Source organism: Colias philodice, chromosome 2 (assembly GCF_061535455.1).
Source record: "Colias philodice isolate Cphi_HAF_F1 chromosome 2, ilColPhil1 Martin Lab GWU primary, whole genome shotgun sequence".
NCBI lineage: Eukaryota > Metazoa > Arthropoda > Insecta > Lepidoptera > Pieridae > Colias > Colias philodice.
Window position 1 is genome coordinate 12,942,501 of NC_143087.1, and position 13,067 is coordinate 12,955,567.

Genomic DNA, 13,067 nt, shown 5'->3' on the forward strand with positions numbered 1-13,067 from the left:
GTACCTTCTTCTAGACCTAGTAGACTGGAAATAACGTAAATTATTTCATATTTCTATGCTTTTATATATAATTTTGGTTATGCTAGTTATTTTATTTATTTATTTGATTTACCAACGTTTCTTTACATCACAGATAAAACATCAAAGTTAAAATACAATTTTATATGATCAATGTAAAAAAAACACTTATAGGTAAACACAGCATGCGTAAAGTAAGTTTAAAAGTATACAATTAATGAATTAACTACTAAGTATCTTAAACAATGAAAAAATTATAATATATATTATGCACTTATCTATTTTAAACGTTAAAAAGGGAATTAAAAATTTTGCGGAGTTTGTTGGGGGAATCTGTGAAAATATCAAACAACTCACTGTAGTCATTTACGTACGTAGTTATGTTGCATTTCCTAACATCTTACTCAATACAATTTTGGTTAAGTATGTTGCATCACTAACATAGTTTTGAACAGTGGAGGTAAGAATAAATTAGGAGGAATAGAAAATTAAAAATTTACATTAATCAAGGTTTCATTTGGACTAGAAGCAAGTATGTATTTTTAGCGTTTGAATTTATTATTGGTATATGTTAATACGAAAATTATGATGGACCGATAAATCCAAGAACCAAGAACAGAAAGAAACGCAGAACATAGCGTACCGTAATAAAATAATTTTTCAAGCAGAGTTTTTACAGTCTGTACCAAAATTATTCTTTAGGTATATAGACGCTAAGTTGGATAAACACTTCAAACTCACCTAGAATCCACAATAAAGTCCATAATAGTGCCAACAAACGCCTGCGTAGGTAATTCAATGCTATTCGAGCGTTGTGAGGGCGGAGCCCCGCCGAGGTACAGGCCGCGTGGTCGAGGGGCGAAGCCGCCGCCCGCTAGCACTCCGCTACCAACTAGCTTCTCATCTAGCCACACTTCTAACTAAAAAAAAATAAGCATAAACTATAATAAATAGGTGCTTAATCATATCGCACGCTGAGAACGAAAGTGACCTAACTCAAAATTTTGCAAAAATGAGTTATACTCATAAAATGACTCAGAATAAGGTATTCTATCATTTAATAAATCAAAAACTATCCTATGTCACCTAGAAACCGAAAAACACGTATGTTGCGTCTCTTTATAATTTGCGTATTTTAAACGTCCCTCCGCTAAAATAGAGACCGTTTTAGTATTATGTCGGCACGGTGATTACATTTCTTAGTTTTAAAGTGATTTAATCCTGATTGCGGCGTTTATTTACCGAAAGTTAAGTAAATATTTTGTCAATGTTCTAATCTTAAAAAGACCGTTATTCGTATTAGGTCACTTTTGTACTAAAATGCAGTTTTTGAATTATTGTGACTTAAATCATATTAAGTCATTTTTGTATTATCAACTATTCTAAAGGTAACGACATATTTCTCGTTATGCCTGTACTTTATTAAATGCTTTCTTTGTTTAAGTGTATTATGTATAAATAGGCCGTTTTAATAATATTTTGATAAGTTAATTTTATGGCGTATTAAAGTTTATGTCGTTGTTTGAATAATAATTTGTTTAAATATTTATGTTTAGGTCATTATATGAAGAGATTAAAGATGATTTTATATTACAAATGGTTCAAGAAAATGAAAAAGAAAACGAAAAATTCATACCCAAAAAGTTATCATGAAATACAAGAGTTTCCTCGCTGAGTGATCATCATCATCTGAGGCTCTACAGCTGCTAGTGGGCCTTGGCCTGGTCCAGTATTTTCTTCCAGATCTCTCGGTCCTTTGTCTGAGTTCTCCAGATTTTCACAGCAATCATTAGATGCCATCCAACCATCGGAGCTTCGGCCCATCTGGTTTTCCATAGAGAAGACGCAAAGGTGCCTTCTTGTCGTCCATATGTGCCTCGTATCCGGCCCCGCGTAAGCGGCCTAGTTTTATGGTCTATAAGACATTCGGCTTCTCTTATATTTCATAAAGCTCATGGTTATACCGCGTTCTCCAATGTCTATTTTCCAGCACAGCACCGAAAATCCGTCTAAGGATTTTTCGCTAGAAGGCAATCCTCATTTTTTTGCTCAGGACCCAACATTCGGACCCGTATGTTAGTACTGGTCTTAGTAGGGTCTTTTATAGCAGTACCTTTATGTTTCGGGATAGCAGTTTCGATCAAAATTATCTTAGAAGGCCGAAGCAGCCATAATTCGTTTACATATTTCTGCAGATATTTCGTTCTGGTTTGTTATTAATTATGCCAGGTACACAAAGTCACGTACAGCCACGAACTTGACTTGTAGACCGAGCTTTTGAGCAGTTTGGTCTACAGCAAGATATGCGTTAACAGCAGTAGAGGATCACTGCTGGTAGCGTCCTCCCGATCCAGGTCTATATCATCCGCGTATCTCAGTATCTATATCTATTCGAAAAATAAAGTGCCCGATGTCTCAATTTCTGGAATCTCGGATGCATTTTTCTAAGGCTATGTTAATCAGAAGGCTGGAGAGCGCATCTCCCTGCCTAAGGCCTTCCATTGCCCTAAAAGGTTGCAAGATACTGAATGGATCCGAACGACGCTTTTTTATTTTTTTTAACGTCATTGCTGTAAGTGACACCAATTGTGGTGGAATGCCGATCTCAGTCAACGCTTGGTACAGGAAATTTCGGTGAACATTGTCGTATGCAGCCTTAAAATTCACGAAAATAATATGGTGTGTTATGACATTGAACTCAAGTGTTTCAAAATCTGATCAGTAGTCGAACGGTTAGGGCCCCAAGCGCACTGGTAGTCGCCTAGTTTGTCTTCTGTGTATGGAGATATTCTATTGAAAAGGACATAGGCGAAGATTTTATATGCCGTGTTTAAAAGAGATATACCGTGATAATTCTGGCAATCAAATATGTCACCTTTCTTGTGCTGTACACACCGCTGTAATAATATATACCCTATGTTACTGCGATGTTCCACTCATCGGGCGTATTAGATTATATTAGAAAAACTTAACTAATTTTTCTTATGTCATTGTTGTGGCAACCCTGTACTTATTCTGTGGTTCATGTACCTATGCAATGTGTAAGGCAATGTGCTTTTAGAAAGAATAAAGAAAAGTTAACAGGGCGTCGTTTCAGACTACCACACCTGGACTATCAGCTCATAAAATTTCTCCTTAAAGCTAGTTTCAGCATATTTAAGCAATTCCACAGAGATGTAATCAGTTCCTGGTGGCTTATGATTTTTGAGTTTCCTGATGGCCAATTTAACTTCGTCTATTTGTAGGCAGCGAGATATCTGGGATGTTAGTATAATTTTGTATGGCAGAAGATGTTTCAGCAGTTTCTGTGCTATTTAGCAGTTCTTGGAAGTACTAATTCCATCTTTTAATAATATCGTTCTTACTATTTAGTAGCTCACCATCTTTACTTTTACAAGCTGAGGTTCTAGGTTTGAAATCTTTCCTACCTATAGAGGTAGGAAAGATTTCAAACTAATAGTAGTTTGGCTGTAAAAGTTTCTCGAATCCTTCGTTGAGAAACTTTTAGCAATCTCTTCAAGTTAGTTGACATCAACACATTTCTTCTTCTTTCTCTTGTGTAGTTATTTTTTTTCCTTCGTCGCGCTCTATGCTCTCTCTCGTCTGCAAGTGTAGGTCTGCTGTAACGATAGGTATGCTTCATTCTTTTCGTTAGTAACCTTTTGGCATTCGGCCACTTGTTTCTGCATCGTATCTCATTACCTAGATTTTCACTCGCAGCTGTTAGTAGAATTTTACTTAGTACTTCCCAGGATCTTACTTGCGTTTTGTTCGCTATTTATCTATCTGCTCTGAGCCAAAATTTTTAGATAAACTTTCACTTTAAGAGGTGCGAAATAAATCTATACTACATAGTATAAAACAAAGTCGCTTTTTCTGTCCCTATGTCCCTTTGTATGCTTAAATCTTTAAAACTACGGAACGGATTTTGATGCGGTTTTTTTTAATTCATAGAGTGATTAAATAGGAAGGTTTTAGTGTATAATTTATTAGTTTTGAAACAAAGTGGGCGAAGCCGCGGGCGGTAAGCTAGTAATATTATAAAGAGGAAAGGGTTGTATTTATGTATGGTTTTAACGCCTAAACTACTGAACCGATTTTGATGAAATTTGGCACAGATAATCTTTAGACCTTGAGAAACAACATAGACTACCTTTTATTGCGAAATATGTACCACGGGCGGAGCCGGGGCGGACCGCTAGTTCCTAACTAAAACTGCACTTTTGTATTACTTTTTTTAATTAATTATACTTAAGTATAATTTTTTGTTGATTAATAATGCCAATATTAGAGTTGATTGCCCATAGGTATTAAGTAAATAGTAAAAATGAGTCTTGAAACAAACAATAAATATAATTTCTTAGTTAACATTTGGTTTCATTAGACTACTTCCCATTAATATTTTAATACTAAGTTGACATAATTCAGGTTACGTCCAAATGCATGCATAGAAAAAAAATACTAAAGTGACTCATTCCCAAACTAGTCAAAGATGATTTACAAGTTTTCAGTACAGTGACGCAATATCTAATGGTAATTTTTAAAAAAAGATAAAAAGTATTTAAATTAAATTTAATTTATTTTTTATGGATTGTATGGGTAGACAATATCCTCTAAAATGATATCAGACTTTAATATCTTATATAACTTTGCATGCGAACAAATTATGACATGATTTGTAAATAGTTCTGTAAATTACGAACACTTTTTTGATGATTCCCAAAAAACACGAATTTCGTATTAGGTCACTTTCATTCTCAGCGTGCGATATTTCGAACGTCCTGTTTTCGCATTGGCTAAAATCTTGAAAATGATATTTATTACAAGGTTCAAAGGTACTATTTTCATGAATTTAAAGTTTGCACGAAAAAGTTCTGCCACAGACTAATAATAATATACTACGTATACAAGTTCTGCCATATTTTTAAACTTTTGTTTTCCTCAAATAGATATCTTTTATCAAAATTCTGATCTTGATATATTCCTGACTCAATTTAAATAAAACAATAACGTCCAGATTAAACAAAATAATCCCTACTATATAATATTATAAATACGAAAGTAACTCTGTCTGTCTGTCTGTTACACTTTCCCGCTTAAACCTCGATGAAATTTGGCACAGACAAACTTTAGACCCTGAGAAAGAACATAGGCTACCATCAAAACACCACGCGGGCGAAGCCGCGGGCGGACCGCTAGTAATTGTATAAGTAAATATTATATTACCTGTTTATGCGCGCGCACGAGTGTGACAGCGTGCAGGCGGCCATCATCCAGCCGCGTGCCGTTCGCGCGCACCCGCAGCGAGCCCTTACCCGCTGTGCCCTGTACTTCGAGCTCGCCTGGGAAGTAGATATAAAAGTGTTATTTTGGGTTATATTGGAAATTCAAAAGTTTAATCACATAAATATGTAAACGGTATATGAGATATGCAAACATATTTTTAGTGTTGATGGAATTTCATAGTAAAAATTTTTGAAAATACTTCAAGAAATATTTGTCTTTCCATCCTTGAACCTAATGTTAATAAGCCAATGAAATTTACAACATATCTGATCCATTAAATTTGACACACAATTTTCTCACTAGGTACCTACAACCGTGTTATTAATCTATTGATGACCTTTTGTTTTAAACCATTTATTACTTAACTAACTATGTATTTACTTAAAACTCAAAACTTGTACTAACCTTTAACAACAGCAATCACCAGATAGTGTCCATCATCGCCATCATCATCATCATCAACCTCATTAGAGCCAGCTACCGGTGCCCGGTACAGCAGTAGACCTGATGATGACCTGGTCCTGAAGGATATACCCAAGGAAGACTTCCGTCGGATCGCTGGTGATGCCATCTCTATGTAACCTTCGCCACCGAAGATTGCTGATCGTAATGTCTACGATGTGATTTTAAAAAATTGAAATTGCATGTCTCTTTTATCTACTATAAAATAATAATTTAATCTATAAAATAACAAAATCTTGAAATATGCATTATAAACATAATATAATATCAGTTTCCAAAAATTATATAACAATTTTTTCTGAAAATGTGTTTTTTTTTATCAAACAACTATTTATTGAACGGAATAAACCATAAGATATTAAGACAATTTTATCTTGATTTAGTGTAGGGTCTTAATTTACAGAATAATTTTTCACTTTTTGTTTCTGAATGCCAATAAAGTGCAATCAATTAAAAAAAAAACAACTTGAAAAGATCACAATATATCACGTTACACGTACCTTAGTAGTACACCCCGGTTCAACGCCATGTCTATGCGGCGTATCCAGCAAGTCATATCCCTCTCTATCCACAGTGAGGGCTCCAAGACACCCCAGCAGTGCCGGCGGGCGCTCTCCCGCGGGGACTTCGCCCCCGGGCGGAGCGCCCCCGAGCCAGTACTCCGCGGCTTGCAGGTCCGGCAGTAGAGATGCGTCTTGTACAGGAGGTGAGGGTGAGCCCAGCGTCTCCTCGCCGTTCACGCGCAGGCTGCCTGGGGACGGACGCGCTTACATACGTGCTCTTTGACTATCGCTACATAATATAGACTTAGTAATATGTTTGTATGATAAAGTATATTACGAAGATTTTTAATTTACAATGTATATAATATTTGTGTCATAGTTTTGTAAAGCATGCGTTATCAATTCGTATAATTAATAGTCTCTAATTTGTGTCTTGCTTTTTCTTTCACTAGCTGTAATCTCTATTTAGTTCATTTTCATCTATTATTCTCGCGTAACCGAACTGTTGTCCATATTCTGGAATATTTGTCAGTTTCCTGGCAAAAAGTTTCCACAACAAATTTGATAGCCAAATCATATTAATTGTTGTTATATATTGTTGGATAGATTATTATCTATTCCACTTCCCAACCCGTCCCACACACCAACAGTACCTCTCTCGAGTCCGCTGAAGACGCGCGTGGCCTGCACGTGCGCGGGCGCCCCGTCGCAGCGCGCGCCGCCCGACGCGATCTCGAGCCGCGCGCCGCCGTACTGCACCGCGAACACCACGCGGCACGACCGCACCCACACGCTCACTGAGCGGTTCTGGTGTTACGAAGTAAAAGTGAAACAATATTAACAATAAAATTATCCAATTACAAAACTATCGTAAATGTTCGAATGAAATTTTTTGAACGCTATTATAGCTACTCGTCACTCGAATGCATCCAGATCATTACATATAATTAAATATATTTAAACAATTGTAGAATTCACATAAATTTCTCGGAGAAAAAGTGCAATTTTAAACTAGTATCATCGATTTTTTCTTAAATGACAATACTGGATCTTCGTACAGATTTCATAATATTAAATGGCTTCCATTTTAGCAAATTTACTTCCTCATACAATATACTCACATTAACAGTATCCAGCGCTAAAAACAGTAACGCATCATGGTCCCTCGTTCGGAAGGTGAAGGACAATGTGAACCGGCGTCTGTCCGCGGGGCGCAGGCCTGAGCGACGCACCGCCGCGTAGCCCGCGCCGCTGAACTGCACTAGTGTGGAGCCACGGGATTGGCTGAACCGCCTGTACAAGAAAAACTAATCATGACAAACAATCATTTCAATTGAAACTGTTCCTATCATCACCACTCAACAGAAACTTCATGAATATTATCATTAAAATTGTAACTGTTCGTATAAATAATCACCAAGTGGTGGACGGAAACACGATCTGCAATATTATTTTTATCAAATGACCGACAACAGTGATACCATCAGGTCAAAGTGAAAGACGGATCTTCAATTAAATTCAGGGATAATTATTTTATATTAACCAGCTTGTTGGTTTTATCTATTAACAGAAAACAAAATAATACCAATTCAAAATAAAGTCTGCAATATATCTAAGAGGACACAGAAATAAAAAATAATTTGTTGCCATACATCGATGATATGCTAACTTCGTAATGGTTTAAAAAAAACAGTTCATTCAATACGCGTGAAAAGGTGACACGATCATGCTTATTAAAACACACTTTAACAAGAATATATTCGGGTGTCAGTCCATTAATTATTTAACTATTTACATTAGAATACGTAACTATATTATTGCTCAAATGGGATGTAAAGTACAAAAGATCTTATCGCTTTTAAGCGATTTTTTCCGGGCTACCTAAGGTAAAGGATATACAAAATACAAATTGTACCCATACCTATGAGTACATCCAATGCACTTTGCATTCCCGGGTTGCTTGTTAAACGCCCAGAGCCCTAGCGCTCCGCTATCGTCCCTCAAGGCATGCACGCAGCCCGGTAACGGTGCCACGCTTTCCCCCAACCAGAGCAAGGACGAGCGGAGTAGCCCAGCGCTTGAAGCGCTTGATGTGGTGTTGCTGGACGATATCGCAGCGCTGCCGGAGCGCTCCACGCGGAGACGGACTGTTGTCCATACTCTGGAATGTACAACTATGTTAAGCATTTGCAAAATAACAATATAAAAATAACAAAATTTGCAACAAAATGTGCCATTTTGACAATTTAAAAAATTTGATCAATTAATGATGTCTTTTCTTTCTAGATTTCAAAAGATTGTGTCGGTGACACTTTTGAAGTAAAACTTCTTTAGGCGCGACTAGGGAGTAACTCAGATTTTTTTTCTGACGGAAGTAACGCTTACTATAGTCTGTGTAGTTTCCGCCATTTAAAAATAATAATTCTGATTGGTTGTAAGTATATGTCATATACTACACGCTTCTTGACTTATACGCCAGCTAGTGGCAAATATCATAATCAATTAGGATTATTTATTTTCAAATTTTCAAACGGATCAATTGTGAATAGCAAAGTGAATGAAAAATTCAACAGTTTTAAAAACATTATTTTAAATTGCAAAATTTTTTGAAAATCTCTAAATATACTTGTTTATTTATTACTTTTAAAATAAGTAAATTAAAAATAAATTTTCTGACAATTGCGACATTTTATAATATTCAATAACAAGGTTATATTGACATGTGCGTTTTACTTCAATCGCGCGTAAAGGTTACACGCACACACTTTTCTTTTTTTTTCTTTTTTTATTACTGAACCCTGATTGTATTAATTCGTAAATTTATCTACGGACTTATCGATTTATCTTCAAAAAGAACGCAAATTTTAGCTAGTTTGGGATATCTTTACTATCGTTAAATTTTATTATTAGACTACAGGCCCATGTTGAAAAAATTATGGGTCATTTGACCCACCACCTGACCTATCTAGAATGATATAAGAGCATAAAATAATAAGATTCAGCACTATGACGTCACTTGTAAGCTGTCCACCTGAGTGCAGATGAGAATTCGAAGGTTCAGGTAGAGATTTTCTCCCCTTGTCTCCATGATTTTTGTACGGCGTTGCGGAATAATGGCTTAAAAGCAGTATAGAAATAGTATGACACAGATGCCGTAAAAAAATGGTGGTCCACAAAGTCGGAATTTATTTTTATTTTTCGACAGTTGCCGGGGTAAATTTGGTCATTTGATTTTGTACGGCATCTGTGTCATACTATTTCTATACTACTTTTAATCAATTATTCCGCAACGCCGTACAAAAATCATGGAGACAAGGGGAGAAAATCTCTACCTGAACCTTCGAATTCTCATCTGCACTCAGGTGGACAGCTTACAAGTGACGTCATAGTGCTGAATCTTATTATTTTATGCTCTTATATCATTCTAGATAGGTCAGGTGGTGGGTCAAATGACCCATAATTTTTTCAACACGGGCCTGTAGTCTATATACTTACGCAGTTAAAGCTCCAGCATCTTAAAACAAGAAGAGATTATATGCACATTCACATTCCTTTAAAAAAAAATTGGTTGTCTGTAAAGTCGGTTTACTGACGATAGTTGAACGTGACAACGTCCGATTGTGCTTCTTTGTCGCTCGTTCCGCGCTCTCGCTTGCACTTCAAGCCTTACATGGAATGCCTCAGAGCGAGGTAACGCCGCATGAGTCATGTTTTTTCGTGCGTGCAGCCGGCTCTATCGAATTATAAGACGTTGTCACGTCAAAAAGCAAATCACCTCTCAATATCAATAGTATACGCAGTATGATCCGCATCATCCACCGTAGACTGCAGCGGCTCGGGGTGCAGTATGACCCCCTCCTCTCCCCCCACGTTCCACGTTAATCGTAGTCTGCTGTTCACTACTGACAGACGCATGTAGCGGTCTGTTGCTTCCTGGATAGGAGAAAATATATTTATTTATGTATGCTTTGAAAGATTAAGAGTATTATTTGCTTTTGAGTATTTGACTAGATTCTCTTCTCGATTTGCCTGTTCAATTGTTTGCTCGAATATTATGTAGGAGAATTATGTTATACAGTTCACAGTTTTCCAGTGAAATCCGGGTTAGCTCCAATGATATTTGTATAACAGTTAATGTTCGTTTGGAAGTTGGTTGGAATTAAAAATAGCCGTACTTATTTTGATGAAATTACAGGTTCACATTTAAAAATTTAATACAGACTCAATTTCTAAGTATGAACCTGTAATAACATCCAGTCATTCATGTCATCATTTTAATAATTATCAAATTTCTATTACGGCATTTGCGATGAAATGGGACTATTTTCGTGTAGAATTATTAAATGAAGCTCAACCTGATCCTGCATAAAGACAAGCGTGCCGTCATCTACATCGCCATCGAAGCTGACCGCCAGCGACAGTCGCGTGACGGCGGGCGCGCTCCGCACCGCGTACGCGCGTGCACAGCCCCCACCCGACACCGGGGAACGGACTGATACTGTTATCTAGGGGGAGATAAGCATCTTTATAGGATGTTTGATTATAATTTTATTTTATTGAAAGTAAAGACAATATTACGAATTGCACAAGCATTGTTGGTAATTTGGGCAAGAGACTTCTGGTACAAGCATTTTCAAGAACTACTTGTCCTTGTAAAGTTACATTTCTTGAAGAAGATCAACATTAATGTTATGCATCGAGCATAATATTATTATGCCACGGCACTTTAATCAATGGATTAATAATAATTTCATTAGAGGGGCAAGGTAATAGATAAAATATTTAAAATTTCCAGTTATTTAAAAATGCTAAATTCAATTCAATTTTTTGATGAATGGCAGTACTGCGTTGCCACAATTATTTTGCCAATTTCACGTTGTGGAAAGTTTTACACCTCAAAGATGAGAAGTTCAAATGAAGAATGCTAATTTTTATGTCCATATCAAAAGCTTTGATAACAGGATAATTTGTCACTCACAGTGCTAGCAGCATGTCTAGCGCGCTCCACCCGCTCCCTCAGCGCTCTCAGCGCTGGCTCAAGCGCTGCGCTCGCTGCGGAGTGTTCCCGAGCTCGGGCCGCTGCAGCCGCTGCAAGCGCTTCTGATACTTCAGCACCGCGCAGGGTGTTGCCGCGGATTTGGGATACTAAAAATTGAGTTACGTATTAGTATTAAAATGATGAACTGTGCCTAATAAACGAAATATAAGAAAAGAAAACCTTAACTGTCTATCAAAGAGACAATGAGTATGTGGAGCATGAAAATCAAGATGTAATATACTAGTAGCGGAAAGAATGTAGCCCTGTGATTTATTAAGCTAGGAAATATCGTTTGGTGACAGGATCCATTAAGTAGAATATGGAAAATTGAAATGTAAGAAAAATTTACATTTGTTACTATTTAACGAACGGCTACTTTTAAGCAAGACCATGGACCAATAGTATTAGTCCATGGCAAGACTAACTAACCAACTAAAATCTGATATAAGAGAGCTTTCAATAATATTTAAAAATAATTATAAACTCAAATGTTAGGAAAGGTAAATATCTCACCATGTTCTTCAGCAGCCCCCAGCGCTGTATCGCCCAGCCGCTGCAGCGCTGCAAGTTTCCTCCGCAAGTGATATCGCACGCGCCTCCTCGTCTCAGCCGCTTCGTCGTACAGTGACCGTGACACAGCGAACACGCGCTCCGCTTGCTCGCCAGCGCTGCGAAGCGATGTTAGCGCTCCGGTTTCTGTGCTACCTTGAATTAGAAAGCGTAATTATTGATTTAAAATGAATTATAAACAGAATGAACACAAGAAATGTATATGTTTTGTAACAAAAAAAACTGTCATTCTGACGGCCCAAAATTAAAATTGTTTGGGTGGTTCTTTTATCATTATGTTTTCTCAATATTAATAAGAAAGGTGTAAATTATTCATAATTCACGGAAATTATATAACAAATTAAATGACAGAAGAGCGTTCTGAATGAAAAGCAGAAGGATACGCTAAAAATTAACTTTAATCCAGTTAAAAATGTTTTTTCTATGCGTCTCTATTTTGAAATGTTACTCTAATGTACGACAAAATCGTAAAGATAAAAACAAAAAGACGTGTGGCACTCGGGGACTGCCGCGGTAAAGCTATTGCATAGCATGTTTTCAAGCCACACCTCCGTGCCCGTCGGAGTGGGGAGCGTGAGGTTTTTTCGTTACGGAATTTCTGGATTCGGTCCCCGCGCTCAAGGCCCGCGATAGAAGCTATGCAATAGCTTAAAAACAGATAAATAACCAAGAAACAACATACTAAGTCCAGCCGCAGCAGTAGCGGCCCCAGAGGCGAGCGACCGTTCCCGCCAGCCGAGCGCGCGGAGTCCCACACTCGCTGCGTCGATACCACGAGCAGCAGTCTCTACACCACGCCCTAGTTCTGTAATGTTACATAAAAAAATGTGTGCGTGTACTAGTGTACACACGTAAGAAGTGAAACTTCTTTATAACTATATTTTTCAAAAAATAATTTATTATATGCAACTTGACAGAAATACGTCGAATCACGCGTGGTAGGGATAAGAACAAGATGGCGCGTAACGGAAAAATGTCACGCGTGACGAAAAAATGTTACACTAAATTTTTTTCAAACCCCGATAAAGAAGTTTCACTTCAATTAATTGTGGAATACATTATTCATATAATATTCACGCATTTGTTCTGAAAAGATCTAAAGTTAGTAAAGTAAATAATTTGACTTATCCAAGCCTTGGTCTTAAGTTATTTGCTCTTTCACCCTTAACCATATAATTATTACTTTCTCT

At 37.1% G+C, this 13,067-nt stretch overlaps 1 protein-coding gene across 1 annotated transcript in view; it reads right to left on the minus strand.

Moving 5' to 3' along the window:
- The window catches only part of wb (wing blister), a 140,556-nt gene that overhangs the window by 9,654 nt on the left and 117,835 nt on the right, over window positions 1–13,067 (minus strand). Inside the window, exons 34-46 of the mRNA XM_089709468.1 lie at window positions 12,560–12,682; window positions 11,821–12,012; window positions 11,248–11,414; window positions 10,625–10,774; window positions 10,045–10,202; window positions 8,191–8,430; window positions 7,391–7,562; window positions 6,923–7,076; window positions 6,267–6,517; window positions 5,710–5,917; window positions 5,245–5,360; window positions 760–938; window positions 1–24 (exon numbers count right to left, since the gene is read on the minus strand). The exon at window positions 1–24 is cut by the window's left edge and continues 97 nt beyond it. Of these exons, the coding sequence (XP_089565594.1) occupies window positions 1–24; window positions 760–938; window positions 5,245–5,360; window positions 5,710–5,917; window positions 6,267–6,517; window positions 6,923–7,076; window positions 7,391–7,562; window positions 8,191–8,430; window positions 10,045–10,202; window positions 10,625–10,774; window positions 11,248–11,414; window positions 11,821–12,012; window positions 12,560–12,682 (2,134 nt within the window). The remainder of the gene's footprint in view (window positions 25–759; window positions 939–5,244; window positions 5,361–5,709; window positions 5,918–6,266; window positions 6,518–6,922; window positions 7,077–7,390; window positions 7,563–8,190; window positions 8,431–10,044; window positions 10,203–10,624; window positions 10,775–11,247; window positions 11,415–11,820; window positions 12,013–12,559; window positions 12,683–13,067) is intronic.